The sequence below is a fragment of the Epinephelus fuscoguttatus genome, linkage group LG3, assembly GCF_011397635.1.
Source record: "Epinephelus fuscoguttatus linkage group LG3, E.fuscoguttatus.final_Chr_v1".
Classification (NCBI taxonomy): domain Eukaryota; kingdom Metazoa; phylum Chordata; class Actinopteri; order Perciformes; family Serranidae; genus Epinephelus; species Epinephelus fuscoguttatus.
Window position 1 is genome coordinate 45,100,068 of NC_064754.1, and position 24,714 is coordinate 45,124,781.

The 24,714-nt window shown below is 42.0% G+C and overlaps 1 protein-coding gene across 1 annotated transcript in view; it reads left to right on the top strand.

Annotated features, from left to right (window-relative positions):
* Window positions 1–5,933: 5,933 nt before the first annotated feature.
* Window positions 5,934–24,714, top strand: part of maml3 (mastermind-like transcriptional coactivator 3) — a 180,164-nt gene continuing 161,383 nt past the window's right edge. The window contains exon 1 of the mRNA XM_049572807.1: window positions 5,934–7,135. Within this exon, the coding sequence (XP_049428764.1) occupies window positions 6,758–7,135 (378 nt within the window). The 5' untranslated portion in view covers window positions 5,934–6,757. The remainder of the gene's footprint in view (window positions 7,136–24,714) is intronic.

Below are 24,714 nucleotides of genomic sequence, written 5' to 3' on the forward strand. Positions count from 1 at the left end.
ACAAAGGCACACGGGGTTAGCAGAGCACAGCAAAGTAGCATGCAGTATACATACAGAAACACATACGGTTAGCGAAGATGGCACACAGGTAAAACACTCAACAGAGTACGTACAAGGTGAAACTGGAGGAAAAGGTGAAAGCCCCACCCGGTAACCCACCACCCGTAGGACCCAGCAACCCAACCAGCCTGCTACCAGCAAGAACGGCAACAATTCAAAATTTCACACACGGCAATGGCAACTAGTAACTTTATCTGTATCTTTATCATTATATATATATATATGTATATATACATATATAACATTTTGTGTGTGCAGCAACAAACTCCATCAAAAGTTTCTATAGCTGTTAATAAAGCCTCTTGACAGCTGATCCAGCTGTAAACATTTGCCGCCGTCATTAGAAACAGATGTCGCTTCATGTGACGCGACAGAGGAAAGAACGTCTCATTTCTCGAAATATATATCTCCTTGTTTCTTCTCTCCTTGCATCTCATCCTTGCATTCCATGTAACTAGCTAAAACTTATTCTGGTTAGAATTCCCTCAGTGTTCATTGGTCAGGAGGTTTTTACCAGGAGTCAAATTATCTGCAGAGGTCTCTTTTTCTCCAAAACAAATGGACCAGGTGATTTAAACCAGTTAAAATACTGAATAAAGCAGTTTCACGTTACAAATCAGTGTTTCTACGATGCTGTTCAGCAGGATGCAGATGGGCTGCTAGCCCAGCACCTGCTAATGTGTGCCCAGCTATTTTCTGATCCAGATGTTCAGGACGTTTTTAATGCAGCCCCAAGGGACACAAGCCAGCGTTCTCATTGGGCCAGTCCCATGCCCGGATAAATGCAGAGGTCTGTGTCTGGAAGGGCATCTGATGTAAAACTTATGCCAAATCAAACATGCAAATCACGAAAATGACTCTCGTACCACATCGGTCAAGGCCTGGGTTAACAACGACCGCCACCGGTGCTGTTGACCTACAGGTTGTCGGTGGAAATTGGACTACTGTTAGTCAAAAAAGGAGATGAGGAAGGCGTGTCCGTAGGCAGAGAGAGAAGAGGAAAGGCAAGAGTCTAGAACTGAGAGTAGGGACTTTGAATGTTGGGACTATGACAGGGAAAGCTAGAGAGTTGACTGACATGATGCAGGGGAGGAGGGTGGATATACTGTGTGTTCAGGAGACAAGGTGGAAAGGCAGCAAGACTAGAAGCTCAAGAGCAGGGTTCAAGCTGTTTTATCATGGTGTGGATGGCAAGAGAAATGGAGTAGGAGCTATCCTGAAGGAGGAGTTTGTTAGGAATGTTCTGAAGGCGAAAAATGTGTCAGATAGGATGATGAGTGTGAAGCTAGAAATTAAAGGTGTGTTGGTCAGTGTTGTTAGTGGTTATGCTCCAGGTAGGATGTGAGATAGAGGAGAAGGAGAAATTCTGGAGTGAGTTAGACGAAGTGATGCAGAATATTGCTTGAGGTGAGAGAGTGGTGATTGGTGCAGACTTCAATGGACATGTCGGGCAGGGAACAGAGGTGATGAGGAAGTGATGGGCAGGTTTGGTATGCAGGATAGGAACACAGAAGGGCAGATGGTGGTAGACTTTGCAAAAAGGATGGAAATGGCTGTAGTGAATACTTTCTTCCAGAAGAGGCAGGAACATAGGGTGACTTATAAGAATGGAGGTAGGAGCACACAGGTGGATTACATCTTGTGTAGACGATGTGATTTGAAGGAGATCAGTGACTGCAAAATCATAGTAGGTGAGACTGTAGCACCTACAGCTAATGTTATCAGAGAGACAGGTAGGAGAGTACTTGGTGTGTCATCTGGAAGGAAAGGAGATAAGGAGGCCTGGTAGTGGAATGAGGAAGTGCAGGCGTGTATACAGAGAAAGAGGTTAGCTAAGAAGAAGTGGGAGATTGAGAGGACTGAAGAGAGTAGACAGGGGTACAACGAGATTCAGCGTAAGGTGAAGATAGAAGTGGCAAAAGCCGAACAAAGGGCCTACAACGACTTGTATGATAGGTTTGACAGTAAGGAGGGCGAGACTGATTTATACATGTTGGCAAGGCAGAGAGATAGAGATGGGAAGGACGTGCAGCAGTTTAGGGTAATTAAGGATAGAATTGAAAGGATAGAATGTATTGACAGGTGCCACAAGTGTGACGGGAAGATGGAAAGAGTGCTTTGAAGAGTTGATTAATGAGGAAAATGAGAGAGAACAAAGAGTAGAAGAGGTGACCATTGTGGAGCAGGAAGTAGCAAAGATTAGTAGGAATGAAGTGAGGAGGGAATTGAAGCGAATGAAGAGTGGAAAGGCAGTTGGTCCTGATGATATACCTGCGGAGGTATGGAAGTGTCTAGAAGAGGTGGCAATAGAGTGTTTGACTAGGTTTTTCAACAAGGTCTTGGAGAGTGAGTAGATGCCTGAGGAATGGAGTGTGCTGGTGCCGATTTTTCTAGAGAAAGCATATGACAGGGTGCCAAGAGAGGAGCTGTTGTATTGTATGAGGAATTCTGGAGTGGCAGAGAAGTATGTTAGAGTGGTGCAGGACATTTACGAGAGCTGTCGGACAGTGGTGAGGTGTACTGTAGGTGTGACAGAGGAGTTTAAGATGGAAGTGGGACTGCATCAAGGATCAGCCCTGAGCCCCTTTTTGTTTGCTATGGTGATAGACAGGTTGACAGATGAGGTTAGACAGGAATCTCCATAGACTATGTTTGCAGATGACATTGTGATGTGTAGTGAGAGCAGGGAGCAGGTGGAGGAAAATCTAGAGAGGTGGAGGTATGCCCTGGAAAGGAAAGGAATGAATGTTAACTGTAGCAAGACAGAATACATGTGTGCGGATGAGAAGGACCCAAGTGGAACGATGAGGTTACAGGGAGTAGAAATATAGAAGGTGGAGGAGTTTAAGTACTTCTGGTCAACAGCCCACAGCAACGGAGAGTGTGGAAAAGAGGTGAAGAAACGTGCAAGTAGGTTGGAACGGGTGGAGAAAAGTGTCAGGTGTGATGTGTGATAGAAGAGTACCAGCAAGACTAAAAGGAAAGGTGTATAAGACGGTGGTGAGACCAGCGATGTTGTTTGGTTTAGAGACAGTGGCACTAAGGAAAAGACAGGAGGCAGAGCTGGAGGTAGCAGAGATGAAGATGTCGAGGTTCTCTCTGGGAGTGACGAGGATGGATAGGATCAGGAATTAGTACATCAGAGGGACAGCTCATGTTAGATGTTTTGGAGATAAAGTCAGAGAGGCCAGACTGAGATGGTTTGGACATGTTCAGAAGAGGGATAGTGAATATATTGGTAGAAGGATGCTGAGGTTGGAACTGCCAGGCAAGAGGCCTAGAAGAAGAAGTGAAGGTGAAAAAGCGAGGTGCGAGGATGAGACGCAAGGAGAGAAGAGGAAACGAGGAGATATATCTTTCGAGAAATGAGACGTCCTTTCCTCTGATGCGTCACGTGAAGCGACGTCTGTTTCTAATGACGGCGGTAGATGTTTACAGCTGGATCAGCTGTCAGGAGGCTTCATTAACAGCTATAGAAACGTTTGATGGAGTTTGTTGCTGCACACACATAATGTTATATATACATATATAATGATAAAGATACAGATAAAGTTACCAGTAGTAGAGCAGCAATGTTTTCTCTCTGTCTAATGATCATCTGCACATGAACAACAACCTGGATACTGTGTCCTGTTCAGAGTCATACAATGTGTTTATATGATTTATTCATTATTTGCCTCTGTATTTATTGATATTGTGATTGTGAGTTCATTATTTAATAACCCAGAATATGATCACAATATCTTTGAACGCTGGAAATAATTTATTAGGTCAAATGTATCAGGGAAAATTAAAATTCTGTAACTCATCAACCCCACGCTCAGGAATGATCAGCCTCAGGTAAAACTGAATGGACATGACGATCACTGATGTAAAAGTGTTTCTTGCTGACAGACAGACCCTCTGACAGACGGACTCTGTCTTTGATTGTATCCATAATTAAAGTTGATGACGGAAATAAGAGATCGTGAAGAGAACAGTCTTTCTAATAAATGAAGAAAGTCGTGTGTTTCCTTTTCTTGTTCAGATTTTTAACTCAATGATGAATCAGAGAACAAATAAAATATAAAACATGGCAGTGATACATTTGAGTTTAATCTGTCATCTGTCTTCACTCTTTATGAAACTCCAGTGACGTTGGGAGGTATCAGATCAGTCCGATCAGCTGTGGCACTGCGCTGTCCAATCAACTGAGGAGGGATATTGGGATGAACCCAAGGACCTGCTCCATATAGACAGCTCATTCTAAGGTAACAAAAACACAACATATTTTCAGGTGATTATACACTAAAGTAAACACTCTCTTGTAGCCTATTCCATTTCTGCCAATATATCCCCTTTGATATTCCATAATGGACCTTAATTACAATTACAATTACGTTACAATTATTGTAATGCACTATCGGTATTATGTTTGTATGTGAAGCGTTCAACAGTATGTCAAGTACAAGTAGCTGGTATGATTTCTATAACCACTTTCACACCCAGGTTTTACCCAGTAATCTTTCACACATGATACAGGCCTGAAAATGCAGTTCAGGACATTTCACAACTAAACCCAAACTGTGTTATAGTATTATAATACCCTGTTAATAAAGGTAATATCACAGTATTAATATCCTGTAATTCATTAATAATTTTATTTTGTGTCTATGGTTAATGTGTATGTATAACACTTTGCCACTACAACTTTGTAATTAAAATATCAGTAGTTATGTCAATATAATAGTGTCATAGTGTTTTTTTTACAGCCAGGTCATGAAAGGTTTGCTCTATAATTAGTTCATGAATGTACACAACTGTGCAAAACAAATTTGATCCTTTGGTTAGTTACCATCGAATATGTTCATCTTAATCAAGCTGCACTATTTCCTGGCCGGATCACACCTGTGGTGATGTTATTTCATTTGTAGCCTTTATTAATTCTCTATTATTGTGTTTATTTCTGTAGGCCTGCAATTTGTTGTTGTTGCTGATCTGCTGGTTTTCTTTTGCTTAAATGAGTCGCCTACATGGGCCTCTATATGCATCAATATTTAATCTTTATGTTAAACAAGGCAGTAATTATGATATAGATTGGAGGCAGCACATTCCCGCTATTATATTGATAAGAATATTTTAAAAAGTAAGAAAAGTTGCTATGCAATGACAGGCAATAATGCAATCCAAGCAAAGAATTGACATTTAGCTTTCTTAGTAGAAAAAAATACAGGTGCTTGGAGGACTCTGTATGTGAACAAATTTTTAAAAAATTGTAAACAATTAAGAATTGGTATGGTGTTTATGAGAGTTGATACAGTATCACAAAACATAATATGGTGATATTTTCTCACAACCCTAGTGTTGGTGTACACCAGCAGAAGCCACTGCTAGACTGCTGTTGGGAGATGTAATCAATGTCAGTCACTTTATTGTCTCTCCATTTCATTACTTTCAAAAAACTGGATAGCTAGAATGTAAGTATCAAAGTGTAAACCATTTATGTTGTGCTCCATGTGTACTTTGTGTAAACAGTAGTAGTTTTACTGTAGTATAGTTGTACCTGCTTGTGATTAATAATATAAGAGGAAATGAGTTTTTACATTTGAATTTCTTTCTCTGAATGTATTTTTTATTTGTTTGAAAAAAACAAAACAAATCATCCTATATAAGTCAGATCCATGTGAGAAACGTGGTAATGACAAAATGAGCTTATTATTTGGTATAACTCACTAGATGATGTTTTTTTCGTCCCGCATTGCTAACTTGGTGTAAAGGGACGTAATCTATGAACACAGCACAGGACAGGTCGTAGTTTGGTCCTTTCCGGGATACTTTCGGATTCCATTCCGGGTTTTCGGAGTGCCCATCAGCGGGCTCCTCACAGCCTCTAGCTGGTTTTTACTCAACTCCTGTCCTGATATCACTCCGCTGGCATGGTGGAGAAGCGGACCTGATTATTGTGATGGTGGCAGGCGGCAGCCAGTGACTACAGACTTCCGCCACTGCTTCCCATATCCGCGTTTTGCACCGTCTGGGCTACTATCGTTGCCTCACAACCGGACTACCTAGGGCGCTTGTGCTCTTTCCCCTAACTCAACAACATCTTCACCGGGATTTCTTTCAAACCAAAACCATATGAGATGCAAGTTAACTGGGAAACTCCGGAGCCCGTTCGGTTCAGACAGCAAAACTTTTTCTCAAAGGACAACACCGTAAAACGGCGAGTGGACTGTTGCTGCTGCTGCCGCTCCTCCGCGGGACGGTTTGTGTGTATATGGCCGTAGAGTGCCTGCTAACGTTTATACCTTCACGGTATTGTTGGGTTTTCCAGCGCAGTTGTTAGCAGCGTGGTAGCGGCTTTATTGTTGAATTCAGTTCGGGGGTTCCTCTGCTCTCACGCAGGCTGGGTGTTATCTGTGTTTTGTGGAGCAGTTTGTTTGGAAAGACGGTCACTCGCGAGCCCTTCACCATATGACTGCTAGGCTCGAAGACCTTTAAACCTCCCCGATTGTTGCTCGCGTCGGCGGCTGTTGTAGGTCCGCTGTCCGGCTGCTTTGGACCCTTCATCGGGTAGGACAGAAAGGGAGAGGACACTAGGTGGTGGAGGTGGAGGAGGAGGTGGCCGGAGGAGGAGGAGGAGGAGAAGGTGGCGGTGGTAGCCGTGAGCTTGACGGGGACAAAAGTTCTTCCAAAATAGCAGCCACTCGGCCTAGTGATGGGGGACTTCGCCTCCCCCGCTGCCGGACCCAACGGCAGTATCTGTATCAACAACAGCATGAACCCGGCCGCCGGGAGCGTGGTGCCCGCCGGGGCGGTGGGCATACCTAAACACAGCACGGTGGTGGAGAGGCTGAGGCAGCGAATAGAGGGCTGCCGGAGACACCACGTAAACTGTGAGAACAGGTACCAGCAAGCGCACGCCGAGCAGCTGGAGATAGAGCGGAGAGAGACGGTCAGCCTGTACCAGCGGAGTCTGGAGCAGAGGGCCAAGAAGTCGACCGGCGGCAGCGGCAGCAGCAAGCAGCCGCAGAGCAAGCAGCAGGACCCGGACTCTGCCTCATCCACGGAACAGAGGAATAACACGCTCATAGCGGTAAGGACGAGCTCTTAATCAGGGTCGAGACTGCCCGGAGTCACCCCCCTCACCCACATAAACACAGCATCCACTTCAGCACACACTCTGTCTTTCATTTCTGCTCCATCTCTCTGTCCCCCCAAATTTTGGACCCCCATCAAGGTGCAAGCTGCACAACTCCTACTACTTGTTCAATGCTGTGAAAACTTGTTGAAATCACGTTCACTGAGCGCTGGCAACTGCTTTGGAAAGACACACTTCACTTTTTCAAACCAGAGTGCCAACTATTACTTTTGTTTAAGACATTCAGCCACTCATTGAAGAAAAAAGGCTGCTAGGGCTTAAATGCCACACGATTTGGGATAGACAAGCCTGATAGCTGATATGAGATCGTTTTGAAAGATCGGTGGAGCTTTCTGCTCAAAGGAAGGCTGAAAGTTTAGAAGGCACTGCTAATAACCAACTTAAGATATTCACTTCAGAAAGTTTTAACTAACTTCTAGAGGACGGCTGTTTTTTGCATGAAAACAACTTCTCCTTTCCTGCTGTTTGCTTTTGGGTGCAAACTGTTCTGCAAGACAGACAGCATTAACGTTGCAACATTACGTCCTTGCACTAAGCAGTAGCAGTTTACGCTCCAGCCTGTTCTGTAACCTTTGTAACACACACTCAAAATCAGTCCTCACAGTGTTGCAAACAACTAATCACAGCCACCTCTTCACTGAAAGTCCCCAGCGGTCAGACTTGGCTGCCACATAGTTACTGAACATTTTCATACTGTAACTTTTGGAGATTCATTCATAACTGTGGAGCTTAATGCGAAGTGTTCACGTGACACATTTCACAGGGAGGCTCCACATATATCTAAAAAACTGCATGTAATTTAAACAATTCAGTGATGCTTTAGTAAATATATTGTCAGTCAAACGTAGTTCATATAGACCCACCAGATTTAATGGGAATGCTTCAGTGATCCTCTGATGGTAGTGGGCAGTGGCAACATTTGGAGGATTGTTCAGTTTCTTATGGCTGTCTTATGAGGATCTTGGTTTGCAGATCAGATCCTTACATGATCAGATTGTGTAGTTTACAAAGAAAATTTCCTGATGTTTGGCAGTCACTGCTTGCATGACAGAGATGGAGCTAGACATGGGCGAACTGTGTAGTGTCTCCCGTTCACACCATGTCTACTGTGGGCAAGCTCCAGTTTCCTTTAGAAAAGACCAAAGGATACATGTTGGGAATGTCAGCATTGTTGTCCCTTTTGTTTCTGCAATGAGCCCAGTTTCTCCCCCTTTGAAATGCAAAATCAGAACGTCTTTAATTTCTGAGACAGCCTCAGTCGTTATTTAGGAACCACGCAAGCCTGACCAGCCACATCTTGAGAGAGCAGCAGTGATTTTAATAGTGCAGGACCTCCCAGCAGCCCTTGTGGACATTAATCAGAATGGCCCATTAGATGGCCGGCAACAAATGCTCAGAGAATGAAGGGATTACTGCTAAAAGACATAGCGGCATCCCTCTTCTCTGTCCCTCTCTGGTGGTAACACCTCAGATGTGTCCACACAGCATTCATTAGCTAAATGACAGAGAGCTCAGTGTTTTTTATGCTACATTGTAAGTTCTTGGTATTGTTTAGGCATTAATTGTTAAGAAGATGGAATGAGAAGAGTCTGCCATCCCTCATCCCGGTTTTCTCTGAGGAACAGAGCTGCAGCTAGATGGCTGTATGTAGTCACTGCAGAAGCAGGCATTCTAGGAAAGCCAAGTATGCTGTTAATGTAACTACACACATGCACCCCACAATCTGTAGTGGTTATGTTACAGACTTTTGGAAGTATACTGTGTTTAGAAGGTGTGTTTGAAGACGGTTGAACAAACACATAAAAGATGAGCACAATGGCAAAAATGCTCATATCATGATCTATAGGTCCGTTGTGTAGGATTTAGGGGGGTACACTGGCAGATATAAAATAAATAAGTATGTTTTCTTAGTGTATAATCACCTGAAGATGAGAATTGTTGTGTTTTCGGTAGTGGTGGGCAATAAAACAATAACATATTGTCTCGTGATAAACCGTGTCGATAGAAAAAATGTTCGATATAATGTTCGATAATGTTACTGTATTCTGTCGGGAAAAACATGACAAAAAACCGCACAAGTTACCCTCGGAGTCGGGCTGTGCAAGGTTGGTTGCATGAACACACTCACTTGCTCCCTGGTAACCTAGCAACAGTGTCACGCAAACAGCTAACAGCGTCAGGTTTGATTGCGCCATCCTCGTATGTGAACACAAGGTCCGCTTATAAGCCATGACTTTTGGCCTGTTTTTTGGTAAAGTCGCGGGGTGCTGTTTTTTGAGCTTGTTTCTAAAGTGGAGTTGCTTATTTGGGCTTGCTCTCTAAACATCGCCTTTCTCTATATCTGTCTAATAAGTTATTTAAATGCATGATAGTATGTCGGACTGCAGGATGTTTTCACAGCTCCGCTCCCTCCACCCCTCTCCTTCTCTGCATACACATAGGTGATGGTCAGTCAGTGAGACTTCACATTTAAATTGGGTGATTAATGGAGGTCCTTTAACTATTTCGCTAACAAGTGGGCAAAATATGTAAAGAATACAATAAAGCTTTGTTGAACGAGGAGGATTAAAAGATTTGACTTCAAGAGGGGGACGATTCAAAGGCAGTGTGCAGATTCAGATTCTGTGTGAAATATGTACTCATGATTCAGATCTTGTTCAGCATACCAGCACTGTTACAGTGAAAGTAAAATGGCTCGATATATGCAACTTCTTTACTTTCATTTTCATTCATTCATTTATTCTTTCCACGTTTTTGGTCGGCTAGTAAATGTAATGTATTTGTAAAGTAATTTTGGTTGCTGGTCCTGGTTCCTTGTTTCTCTCCCAGGATCTGGCAACACTGAACACAACACAGCGTGGAGTGAGTAGCAAGAATGAGTGTGGATAGCGAGGAAATAGATGAGTAGTAGTTTTATACCATCTTGTGTATGGTCATTTATTTGAGTGTTTTCTAATGGTTGTGTTGACATTACATTTTCCTTCGTGTGCATTGACTGATGGTTGTGATTGAAATCAGAAGAAAGCTATTGAGTTTAAAATAAATGTGTTAAAATTTATTTATTTTCTCCTGGTCCTTATTTTAAATAGGTTATAAAAAATTATCGATAATTATGGTTATCGATCAGTATGAACCAACTATATTGTGATATACTTTTCATCCATATTGCCCACCCCTAGTTTTCGGTACCTTAGAATGAGCTGTTTACATCTACATAGGGACTGGATTCTCCTTGATGGAGATCGCCATGTTGCATTGCCAAGTTTCTACGACAAAACCCAGAACGGACAAACCTAACACTGGCTACACATTGGGCCATTAGCGTTTTTCACCTAAAGTTTCCTACGAACCGTGAGATTTTAACAATCTTAAAAGTTTAGTGCAAGCTACAAAGGACTGCAATGATTAATCGATTAATCGATAACTAATTGACTATAAAAATAATTGGTGACTATTTCAGTAGTCGACTTATTGGTTTGAGTCATTTTTCATAGAGAAGTACTATAAAAGTACCTCAAAATACTCTTGTTGCAGCTTCTTACGTTCAGATATTGGCAGCTTTACACACTCTCCCATGACGGTGAACTAAAACCCTTTGGCGTGAGTATGATACAAGACATTAGATGACATAATTTTGGGGTTTGGGAGAGACAGACCAATATTTTTCAACTTTTTCACAAATTTTTTGATAAAATGATTAGTCAACTATTTGAAGAAATAATCGAAAGATTAGTCGACAATGAAAATAATCGTTAGTTGCAGCCCTAAAGCTTCACTGTACAACATGGATCTAATAAACTTGGGCACGAGATCAGGTTTGATGTATGCAGACTGTACGTTGACAATGCCTCCTGAATCGCAGGCTGCAACATACGATGCAATAGCATTCCACACTGAGTGAGCAAGGATACTGCCCGGGTTATTACTTTTACTTTATTACTAGCTGTGAAGTACAACATTGAGGGTCACATTATTAAATACCCTCAAGATCTGTGGGCACTATATACTGCAGTGTGCCTGTGTGTTTGCTAGCTGCTAGGTTTCTCACCTGGCAGGTGCAACTCCACCGCTAATTCCTCCCTTGTCCCTTTCCCTTGTCCCTCTTTATGCGACACATCCTTCAGGCAAGGCCTCTGCTGCCACAGCTCAACAAGGTTTTCCTCTGTGCTGGAATCCCACACATTTCTTTTAGCATGTGTTTCCTCCATGGCAAGCTGCTGTCTGTCTGTCTGTTTGTTTGGGGTTAGCGCCAGTGTGTCATTTCATGCTACATTTCTATTGGTTGGTTAGTAGACGTGGGTGGTGACAGCAGTCACACTGTCAGAATTTTATCCCAGGCTGTTTTTGACCGCAAGACTGTGACAACAACCATTCTTGAACGTTTCTCCCTGTGTGACCTAGGACCACCGTTTTAGAGCCACGACCAAAAATATTGTCATGTTTCCTTCACGTTGGTCGTCTTTAGTTTGGGGTGACCTAAAATTGCATAGTGTAGACTGGGCTTTAGCCACTGTAGTAAGAATCCCAACTGCAATTAGCAGCGCCTGAGTTGTAATTTGAAACTGCTTTATTCAGTGTTTCTAGCGGTTTCAATCACCTGGTTCATTTGTTGTCCTTGTTGTTATCCTCTGTGGATAATTCAACTTCTGGTGGGAAAAAAAACCTCCTGAACATTGAACACTGAAGGAGTTTTAACCAGGAGAACTTTCAGCTGGTTGCAATCTGCAATTCACCACTAGACGCCACCAAATTCTCCCTAAATCTGACACATTTCACCTTTAAAGCCACAGTGTGTAGGAATTTTTCCCATCTAACGTTAAAATCATATATTGCATTCAAATGGATAGCGCACCCTAGTGCCTCACTGTGTCAAACGTGAATTGCAACAATGGAAGCCGCTGTGTACCAAAAAGCTATGATAACATTGATGAAACCATGTCATCTAATACTTCATGGAGTATTCATTCAGGCTCCTACACAGACACACACGATGCAAGTTGACAGACCCCCTCCTCACCATGCTGGCTGTGTTTACAACGTAGGACTGTTGGGGCGGGTGTAAATCGAAACAAACCAATCACGTCTTGTCTTTTGACAACTGACAAGTGGCTCAGCCTCACACACCTCATCCCTCTCCTCGCATCACTGCGTTGCTAACAGTGGCTAATAGCTGTTAGCGGTGCTGGCCTGTGATTGCATTACCTTTCTCCTTCAGCAGCTCTTTCCTCCTGGGAAAAGCTACCCTGATGTTGACCGTCATTTTTTGAATTCGCCGGTCACGTTGCCTTTTGATACTTTTGTACTTTCTTAAGTACTGATGCTGCATATGCATGATCCTGCATTATGCTCAAAGAGTGGGACTTTGTTATGCTGCAGTAGTGCAGGCTTTCAAATTTGCCGGAGCAGTAGCGATGCGCCTCTGCTCCTCTCCTTCGGCTTCTCAGTCACGCAGCGCTGGCCTGGCTCTCAACGAAAACGCCGAAGGCGGAGGCTGTATGTCCCTTGCTAGCAGATGTATTCTCAAGATGGTGAAATGTTATGGAACCCCCCAGACGACTTACCGGCACAATGTACAAACAAATCCGAAATTCTCCTTTTACGAGAATAAGTCAGATTACTGTATTGGTGGAGGTAGTACACCAATGATGACATATTTATGAATGCAGACATCAATTTTTGCCAATAAACAACTGAAAATGTTACACAATGTCCCTTTAAGACTTCACAATATTAGGCTAAAATGGGACAAATGACTCTTTGGCTGTGGTGTGTTGTATGTGTGCTGTTGTAGTGGTTGCTGTGCCAATATGGTCAGTTTGAAGAATGTCAGGAATTTCTACAATGAGCAAAAAGTAGGCTAAATAGATGAAATTTGATGTGCTTCTAAGAGATAAAGGTAGCAAGACAGTGTTTGACAAATTGGTTATGCAGCTCTGTCAGATTATAGTTATACATTGGAAATAATAGACTTGCATGGTCCACACTGTTGCTGTTTTTGTCATATTCCTGAGTGTTTGGTAGTGTCATATACATGCCAGTACACTGCGCTGGTGTCTAATGGTTCTCAGACACACCCACATTGTGGCAGGGGCAAGCCTGTAATTATGGAAAGCGTGTGTTTGTGTTTGTAGTCTAACTATTATTGAGAAGGGAAAAGAAGACACTGGGAGCCTGCCCTGTCTTCCCACCATTTCTTGGACATCATTCAAGGAGTATTGTAGCAAACAACAAAACATTCAAAGTAGTGGCTTCAGATTAAGTGTACCTGGGGGTGTGATATTTCCAGTATAACCTCATAGAGCCAGATAGTGAGGTGGGATATAGTCATTGCTGATATTCACCTACACAAGATGGACACTTCCAAACATGTAATTGTCTGGTCAACTGTGAAACAACAGGCCACCTTGTATCACATTACACTAATACTGAGATAGTCAGTGATTCATTCACTTCTGCACTCTTGATACTGTACAAACTTTGGATAAGTAGTCCACCAAATGCTGTAAGTCAAGGTGATGGGCAAGATGGGTGATATAATGGTTGAAAAGCAGACCGTGTTGCCTTACAGGCACATTGTTAAAGCCGATAATTATAGTTCCTTTGGGTAATATTGAGGGCGTGTTGTTAGCTTTCTGTCCATTACATAAACACAAACACTTCCACATAACCAGCATTATTTACACTCACCTAACTAATTAAGTTAAGTAATTTACTACATATTTATTAATTCCTCATTAGACCTACGACAAAGCTGAGTCAAGCGTTCGTTTTCTCTGTCAGTCACTGTTTATCAGTCTAAAATATTCATGTCATGAAGGGTACATAAAACTTTAAGGACCAAATATCCAGCGGGGTGGACATGCATGTGCATAGGTCTGTTTATACTCTATTGACTGTCTGTGTAAATGGCGTGTTTACACCTGTGCAATCAGAGCATACAGGCTAGATGGTCATAAACTTCATGCTTCATATGCATATATGCACGGACCTCCATGCAGACCTTTACAGACATTGGCAGAAAGCAAAAATATGTCAGACATGCCTTTGTTGTTGTGGACAAAAAGTAAGGAGTAAGGAGCAGTAAGGAGTTGCAGCGTAGCCACAGAGCCCATGCATATATGCCATAGCTGAAGTGCTCCTGCTCAGAAAATGTAACATGTCAGGGCTTTGGCGATTACAGAGGTACCATGTGGGGACCACAAGAACTCTGATTAGTCAGCTTGGGTTCAGAGTTTCTGTTATCTTGTAATTAGTTTTTTTTTCCACCGGGAGAAATCTGTTGGAAGTCCAACATATTTATATCTCTCAGGTCATAATATCTGGTGAGAATAATTTCTTCTAAGCACACGTTGAATTGTAATAAAATAGACCTAAATTTCCATATGTTCTAATATTCAAAATATGTTGAAATTTTCAGGAGAAAAGACCCGTAGCGAAGGTAAATTATTTCATTTTAAGTCGGCACACAGAGCCAGATAGGCCTGCATGTATATTTACAAATATTTATATACTAGTCCATACCCACTGAGTGCACAGTTGCCCATGTACAGTTTTGTTTGGGATACAGGTCATAGGAAATTGCAGATTAAATAGTTAGCTTAAGTCAGAGTTTTTGTGAATTTGATAGTGCGATTGCTTCATTGAAAGTACAGTGGTACCATTGCCAATAGTGGGATAGTTAGTGGGCTAAAACTGTACATTAGTAGTTGAGGTAGCACGTTGAAAGGCAGATAGTTAAAGTGTTTATATGTTGTACTGACTTAAAGTGGGGCGCACTGGTAGAATGACTGACTGACTGACAGAATGGCACGCTGACAGTTTCCGTGATTATGTACAGCATACCATACCATGATTTAGTCATACCAAAAATTAGAAAAAAAAAACATTCGGCCACAGGGGGAGCCACAGCGATCGGTCGCATTTTAGCCATTTTTAAGCATTTTTCTGTTGTTATAGCGCCACCCAGTTGCCAATTAGAGTTAAATTTCTCCAGTCACCTTGAGGCATCCTGTTCTACTTATCTACCAAGTTTTCAAAAAATTTAAAATGGCAGAAAATCTATATAACTGGAAGTTATGGGTTCTTGAAGCAAATTTGTTCCTCATGATGAGAGGCATCTCTGTGCAAAGTTTCATGTCTCTACGACATACGGGGCATGAGATATGCCCATTCAAAGTTTGGAATTTCAGTCGGTTGCTATAGCGCCCCCCTTTGGCCAGTTGATGTAATATTGCTTCATTCACATCCTCCCATGACCCTCTACCACTGTGCCAAATTTCACATGGATTGAACAAGTCAGTGAGGAGAAAAACGTGGAACAGACACACCCACACACAGACAGACAGACAGACAGACAGAGTTTTCGTTATTATATATTAAGATAAGATAAGCCTACCTTTATCGGCTGCAGCTGAGATGATGTCTGTTTGAGGTGGATGCATATATTAACGGGTGTGCACAGTATAACTTGGCTGCTCGGCTACAGCTGATGTCTGTTTGAGGTTGGTTCAGGCTTCCCTTTCATTATAGTGTAGCTGGCTGTTCTGGTGTTTCTGTCGAGCGAGCGAGCTCGTCCCTCGCCCTCTGTTGGCATAACAACTGACCCTGCTTAACAATTGACCCCGGTCTCCCCTAGCTACACTCACGAACACACAGACACACAAAGTTGAGGGGTATGGGGCAACTTCCTACGCACATATATACCTACACAACATTGCAATTGGTTAGATTGTCAGTGTGACATCACTGTGCACGTTTTAGCAGTGTAAATGTAATTAAGTAATTAATAAATCTACCTTTATCGGCTGCAGCTGAGATGATGTCTGTTTGAAGTGGATGCATATATTAATGCACGTGCACAGTGTAACTCCGCTGCTCGGCTACAGCTGATGTCCGTTTGAGGTGGATACATATATCAACGCGCGTGCGCAGTAACTCGTGGGGTGAATGCATCGACTTTGTAAAAGAATATACTAATAATGTAATTTTTGGAAAAAGTAGCTTTGTCTATCTATGCCAATCCTCAATGCCTATGTGCAGTTTCACATGGATTGACCAAGTCAGTGTGTAGAAAAACGTGGAACAGACACACCCACACACCCACAGACAGAGTTTTCGTCATTATATAGTAAGATAAACACAATGAACATAGGCTAATATATTGTGGTGCAGTGGTTAGCACTGTCGCCTCACAATAGGAGAGTTCTGGGATTGAACCCCCCGGCTGGCTGGGGCCCTTCTATGTGGAGTTTGCATGTTCTCCTCATGTCAGTGTGGGTTTTCTCTGGGTACTCCGATTTCTTACCACAGTCCACCTAACCTAACCTACACATGTAGGTTAGGTTAATTGTTGACTTTAAGTTCCCTGCAAGTATGAATGTGAACATCAGTGGTTGTCTGTATCCCTTTTTACACAGAGATGGCGCTATAGGGCCACTACAAAGCCCCTTCTTTATTCCTCCTTTGCATTTTTATACCGAATTAAACAATTACAGGTGTATGATTTTAGACAGCATGCCAGCATTGCGGAAGCAAAAGAGGCATGACGAGCATGACATGTAACACAGCAGCGTCTGCCTCTAGTGTGACATATAACATATGCACTTTAAAAACAGTAACAATGGCATTACATGACAATAACAATCATTTAGCATCCCTGTCATATTGCGGCTGACCTCATCCTCTGCTGAGGGTAAGGAGCTCTTGGACCTCATTGTTTTCCCAATTTGTGGACATTTATGGACCTCTTTGAGTTCGCTGCTTGTTGCGAACAGTTACTTCTTGAATCATCAAAACATTACACCCATCCTGCCCATGGTCCTCTTCTTCCGGCTGTTCTGTTAATACACACATTATTTTGGCACTGTTAAAATCTCCCATGACAGCTTATAGGTGAGACACCTGTCCCCCTATTCAGTTATCATACCTTATATACAGCACGGTGCGGCGGCATAATGGGGTGGTATTCATTGCCTTGAACAGGCATTGTAAAAGGGGCCTGTCTCTCTGTGTCAGCCCTGTGATAGTCTGGTGGCCTGCTCATGGTGTAACCCACCTATTCCAGCACCTTCCCAAACCTGTACCAGGATAAGCGGTTATGGAAAATGAATGAATGAATTATTATGCATGTGAGTCTATTGATGGAACTCATTTTATTTGGAATATAATGTACAAGCAAAAGTAGCTTACTTTATAATGAAACATAAATCTGCATGCCTTGATGATGTCATTCTTTAATTAGCCTGCCTATCCCTTGTTTTAATGCTCAATAAACACATAATATTTGACTGGCATTTCTTCCTTTTCTTGTTTCTTTTTTTTCTTTATTTGTCTGACATTGAAATCTTCCAGGACATGTAACTTTGTGATACTGTTGGAGATAAGACAATAAAAAGAAAGTTGAAGAAAGACTTTTTTTTGTTTTTAAAATTTATCCACATGTTGTTGCAGTGGTACTATCAACAGAATTGAGCTATAGATCATATACATACATTCATCTTAAACAGTCTAGGAATTTTAAGATGAGACCATTAGTGAATAGTTCAGAATTAGTCAGTTCTATTCATAAATTAGCATCAACAGTCTTTTCTTTAAAGTGTCAATGTTGTTAAATGCAAGGCACTGATAGGTTTGTCAGCCCATACTTGAATAGGGGAAATAACATCGCCCTCCCCTGATAGTATAAATAGTTGTTTTCTTTCTGCACAGGAGAGAGCAGTGCAGCAGCAGCTCTGCATGAGTTTTAATCATGACTCAATCTCATATGGACTGGACCACTCAATCATTAGAACACCAGAAATAAACAGAGAAATCCTTCAAAAATCTCGCACTGTTAGGGACTGCTAACTAATGAGGAGGGTTGGAGTGATGCAAAAAGGGGTTGGCATGTCAAATATTTTTTTTATATTTTTTAAAAATCTAATGACTAATTTATGGTGAGGGTAGGGTCATAGTTTTTCACTAGTTACTCAAGGAGGCTCAAGGAAAATATTTGTAGCCTCTGATAAAGTCCCTTAGATATCATCAGTCTGTGATGACCGTTGCATTAGAGGTGCGTTCATCTTTGTAGACATTTGACAACTCACAGACAACAGGTGTGAGCTTGATCATTACATGTGTTGGTATAGAGAGGGTTAGTGATGGCAGTAACAGGGCCACACCATAAGATACAACACCTGGGTTGCATTGGGGTGTGTTGAGGTCATTGTTGGTGAAGAGATTTATGTGCATTCTTGTTATTGTAATTTATGATTCTTGAATGTCAGCACACAATTCTGAGTCTAAAATTGCATGTTGATACTGAGTGAGTGACACTAAAATCTGACATTTGTCAACGATTTCTATCGCTAAAAAGAGGTCTGCTGTCAAACCTCATCATGACTGTATTCAATACCTTAACATTATGTGACATTGTCTGCTCTTGGCTTGTTATCTAAGGGCACAAACAAACACAGCATGTTCACCAGCAGCTGTCATGTTTTCACCGTGTTTTTGTTAGCAGGCAGGTTCCTTTGAGGATCTCCGTTGAGATCTTGATGGACGCACATGGGCTGTTGTGAAGATCAAACTTGTGACCTTTCGGTTACAGGCACGTGTCTCTGAACCAACGGGCCACGATGTTGCTTAAAAACAGAATTGTGACTTGTACTTTCTGACAAAACATCCAGTCAGATCCGATTACCTAATCGCTAACAAGTTTACAGCTGCAAGGCCGAGGTGCACAGTGAGGGGCTCGTTAGTTCCACTAAAACACAGTAGCTCAGGACAGTCTGTCTTCAGCTCTGCTCGCTCCTTGGCATCCACCTCGCAGAGGAATGTCTCTCATACACACACACACACACACACACACACACACACACACACACACACACACACACACACACACACTGTTGTCCTGCTCAACTCTTGGCAGCAGAGGCCGGAGTGTGGGCGGCTGAGTTTTCATGAATCCGAGGCCTTCCCTCTCTCTCCTTTCCTCTCTTCCCTCCCTTCCTCTCCTCCTCCCTCTGTTCACTTCTTCTCTGGTTTCAGTGTTAGCACAGCGCTAATGTAGTGTAGATGGGTCTTGGTGGCTAAAGCATTGTTAATGTCAGCTGGGACTGTTGCCCAAGTGCTATATTTAAACCACTGATCTGGCATGGAGCTGACACTCACCAGTATGTACACGCACACACAGAGTGTGACGTAGACATACACCCATGACATCACAGGCATGCTGTTATTGACTCATTACTTGCTTATTTCACTGACTCCCTCAGTTTTTTTTTTAATAGACTGTGTCTTTCAAACCCTTCCCTTTCTCTTTTCTGCTCTCATGTGCACTTTGTTATTGTCACTTCTTTGTGCTTCTTCTCACCCCTGACTCTCAGTCCCCACACACGCACAAACTCTGGATGTTTTTGATTTGGGGCGGCTGTGACCACATTCCCTTCCACCCACGCTTGTTCACAGGAACACACACACACGTTCGGCACAGACCCTAGGATTAGCGAGGGAGTAGTTTTCCCTACGTTTAGGCTGCTGGTTTAACAACAAACTCCTGCTCAGAAAGTTTTAGTAACTGAAAGAGAAAAAAATGAAGATTTTTTTAAAGATATTTTTTGGGGCCTTTCAGCCTTTAATGGACAGGACAGCAAGTGTGAAAGGGGGAGAGAGGGGGAGTGACATGCAGCAAAGGGCCACAGGCTGGAGTTGAACCTGGGGCCGCTGCGGCAACAGCCTTTGTAAATGGGGCGCCTGCTCTACCACTAAGCCACCGGCGCCCCGAAGATCTTTTTACCAAAGCCTATCACACTAGTAATAAATTAGTTAACATTTCTTCTGTCATGCACACACATACAAGCATAATCTACCTTTACAGAAGGTTGTACTTGCATAATCAGTGATTGTTTAAGAGGGTATGGCAGAAGGCCTTGTTCATGTTATAGTCCTCAAATATGTGCTCATATAGTTTAATGGGCTTTGTTTTTGTCTACTTGTCTTCTTCCAACTGCATTGTATTTTCCCACTTCATTGTTGTGAACACAGTACCTCAAGAACATTTTTAAGTTCTTGAGGTACTTCTGGGTCTAGGACTCAACGATGAACTCAGTAGATTTTGGTAGGCAAAGGTCACTGTGACTTCACCTCTGTCTCATTGTCATGAGCGCAATATCTCAAGAAAGCCATGAGGGAATTCCCTCAAACTTGGCACAAATGTCCACTTGGATTGAACTGATTCAATGACTGACCTCACAAAACATGTTTTTGGCAGTTATTCAAGACTGCATACTCTAGGTATGACAACATTTTACACAAATGTCTAATAGGATAAAATGATCCTTTTCCTGCACTTTCTTGCTCTCTTTTCTGACATCCAGTTGACATGTTTAGTGCCCACAAAGCCCTTCCTCCTCTCACTCACTCACTCAGTGCTGTGTTCTTGTATCCGAATATCAGATCGGGACATCCCTAGTAGACCTGTGTACCATTGCTTTTAATTAATTTTCTTTTAAATCAAATTTGTTTGTTAGGTTTGTATCATAGTTTTTTATGTGTGCTTTTGATAGATTGTTCAGTTGTTTTTATTCTATGTGATTTTGCTTGCTAGCTTTTATTGTTTCTTTCATTTGTTTTTTGGGCTTTTACCTGCGTAATCTGTGAAGCAGTTTGGGTTGCCTTTAGGTATGAAATGTGCTATGGAAATCTAAATTTATATTTGCCTGGCCCTCTGTTCGCAGTTTGTTAAAAGGCTGTCAGCTTGCTCCTCTGCACACATTAGGCAGCATAACCTCTCCTGGACTTACATACACACACACACACACACACATACAAACAGTAAAATGGTTAAAATATAGATGAGGTTGTTATCAGAGATGCCTAGGTTCTGTGATCCACCTCAAGTGTGTGTGTCTGTGTGTCTGTGTGTGTTTGTGTGTGTCTGTGTGTGTCTGTGTGTGTGTGTGTGTGTGTGTAAGCTAATGTGCATATGTACGTTGTTGCATTCCTCTTAAATGTGAGAGCAGTGCATGTAGATATTGAAATGTATGCGATAGACTTTGGCCCACACAGTGACTGAATGTAGGGCACAGTCTCATGTTTCATTATCTTACATGTAGCATATGACATGTTTATGTCATTTGTATATAACACACACACACACACACACACACACACACACACACACACACTTTTTCAACTGTCAGTACTTTGTGTAGCGAGTGACCACCAATTACAAACAATTATCAGTGTTGGGTGCTGTAATCACATTACAGATGTCTGTAACACAGTAATGTATCACGTTACTGTTCCCAATTCAGTAATTACGTTACAGTTACTAATCAAACAATTATGTCGTTACAGAAGTTCTTTAAATATCTGTATTGTAGGCAGGTACAAAAAAAATCAAATGTGTTGACAACAGGGATGCCATCCAGTTCAGCCTGGACTGTCTGCACAGAAACAGGTTTTCTGACAATGTCAGAGACTCCTGCTGATGTAACCTCTGCTTTAGTGTTAAACACATCAAATAAGCTAGACTAGTCTACTATGAGGCTATTGTTTGTTGAGCAAGCATATCAAATGAGTTTGTTTGAGTATGTTTGGCCTTGTTAAATGTACTTCATTTTTTATGCCATTTTAACATGTTATGCCTCCATGCCGGCAATAGCTGTGGCCGGAGGCATTATGTTTTCAGGTTTTATATTTCTTTCTATCTTATTTCTGTCTTTTCCTTCTGTGCGTTCGTCCATCCCATCCTTGTGAAGACAATATCTGAAGAACATCTGAAGGTTTTTTTTTTCAAATTTGGCACAAATGTCCACTTGGATTTAACAATGAGCTAGTTTTTGGTGTGCATAGGTCAAACTTCAAGGTCACTGTGACCTTGTCTGTGTCATTCTGAACAACACGAGATCTCAAGAATGAGTGAGGGAATTTCTTAAAATTTTGCACAAAGATTAACTTGGGACTTGAGGATGAAGTGATTAGATTGTGATGGTCAGGGTTCAAAATTCAAGGTTGCTGTGATCTTACATCCATCTTATTCTCTTCAAGTCAATTTCTCAAGAAAAGCTAGAGGGAATTTCTTCAAATTTGGCACAAACATTCACTTAGCCTCGGTGATGAACTGATTAGATTTTGGTGGTCAGAGGTCAAGGTCACTGTGACCTTGTTGGTCTTATTTTTGTGAATACGACATCTCTAGAACATAGTGAGAGAATTTATTCAAATTTGACATAAACATCCACTTGGACTGAACAATAAACTGATTAGAGTTTTGTAGTCAAAGATCAAAAGTCAGGGTCTGCATGACCTCACAAAATATGTTTTTGGCCATAACTCGGGTTCATATGCTAATTTTATTAAAACGTCACACAAATGTCTAATAGGAATAAATGATGAAATGATGACATTTTGTATCTTCTCTTCTCTTGTATCTTCTCTGGCCATTATTCAATGTCATATCCCAGAAACAGAAGGTGAGACATTTGGTCAGATACTGAATTGGTGAAACTAATCTTGAAACAGTGCTGATTGTATAGATCTTCTGTGCTGCCAGGGGGAAGATGTCTGTTAAGCATCCATGTTTTCACAGACATTGATATAAACTGTAAGAGGATCTTGACTGGTGGGCTGAGGCATACAACCACAGGGCAGTTATTCGACACAGTTAACAAAAAAAAAAAGGGAATACTTAATAGTAACAGAATAACTCCAAGTGAGTTAAACTTCAGGGATCTCAGTGTATTCATTTAGGAGGCACAGTGGATCATCAAAGCCAGCTCCTGGACAAGCTGATGGTACTCCCCATGATCCACACTCATTTTTTAAGGTCTCGTGTCCCCACACAGATCTCTGTTCCCTGTGCCCGACAACCTATTTGCTAACAGCCTCTCACCCTCAGCCAGAGCTACAGCAAGTAGCTCTGCCTGTCCATTTTAGGAACTAGCTACTAATTGGCGTATGGCATACTGCTGTGTTGTGCTAAGGCCTATTCAAGGGCTGGATTTTGTTATTTATGTGACAACGCCTGAACGCAACACAGGCTCCGCTCCATTGAGTGTGTGTACAGTGTTCGGGATGGCCTCGGTTATAATTGTCGCAGACTCGGGTCGGGTTCGGTCAGGAAAATGTGGCCTCCTAATATAACGATAGGGGAAACACTGTGTTGACAAAGTTTTCCTTTGGGCACATAATTTACATTTAAAAAAGCTAATAAACTGCAATATATCGCAATACTCAGCACATCGCAACATATTTATATTTGCAATAACATTGTATTGTGACTTAAGTATTGTGTTAATATCGTATTGTGGATCCTCTTGTTAATCCCGCCCCTACTGTGTAAGTAAGACATACAAAAAAGACTTAACACAGTAACATTTTTTACTGGCCTTCATGCTGCTTTCTACTGTTTACTGACCTGTTTTCCCTCCTGTGATGTCAAATGTGATGCATCAGGAACAAAACAGGAAGGTATACCCCTTTTGTCCAGAGTAGAATAGAATAGAATGGATAAGCCTACGTTGTCATTGTACAATATATATCACGAGATTAGGCGTGCTACATCTGATCAGGTGCGAACTAGTCAATAAAACAAGCAAGTAAATAAAAAACATGATCAATAATAAAGTTGGAAATAGTGTTAAACAAAGAGGCTGCATCAAGCGGTACTTACTACTTACTTCCAACTTCAACACTAAGAAGTAGTGGATTGCACTTTGCATGTAGTGAATTGCAGTATTCCATAAATAGTGGATTAGAAGATTATTTCATATGTTTAAATTTGTCACCCTGATGTCCCATGGGTAAAAACTGTTTTTGAGTCTATTTGTGCGTGACTTACGCAGTCTATTACCTATGTTTAACAGATGTTCCCACATTTCAAAAACCTGCATACACGTGCTAATTTCGGTGGAAAAAGGGTTTAACCGTCCCTTTCTACTTTCCTTTCAATCATTCACACCCACCTGTGCTTTCCCTCCTTTCTCCCACTCCATCCCTCCCTCCATCTCTTTGCCCCATGTCTCCAGTGATCCCTGGTTCAGTCTCAGCTAGCAGGCTTAGCACTCTAAAGCTCTCTCAGTGCAGGTCGGTGGCAGGGAGAAATCCAGCGCTAAGAGGGAATTACCTACCACACGCACTACAGAAACACTCACAGACACATATACACAGGCTGTTACTGTATACCCACACGCACACGCACACACACACACACACACACACACACACACACACTCAGATATCAGTTCTATCGCAGGTAACAGGTCTGTTTGAATGTCTTCATACAATTGCACATATGGCTCTCTTTTTGTGTCAGTCTGCGTTTTTTCTGTGTCATATTGCGCAAAATGTCGAGACCGGTATCATCTGCCTCTTCCCTCCTTTGTTAACTGGCATTTGTTGTTCTTTCTAGGGCTGGCCAGACCCCCTGCACCTTCCTGTTGAGCCAGTGTCATGAATTTTTTATGAATGTTTACGTGTGCCAGTGTGTGTGGGGGGCCCTCAGCTGCATCAATAGCCATTAGTGCAGC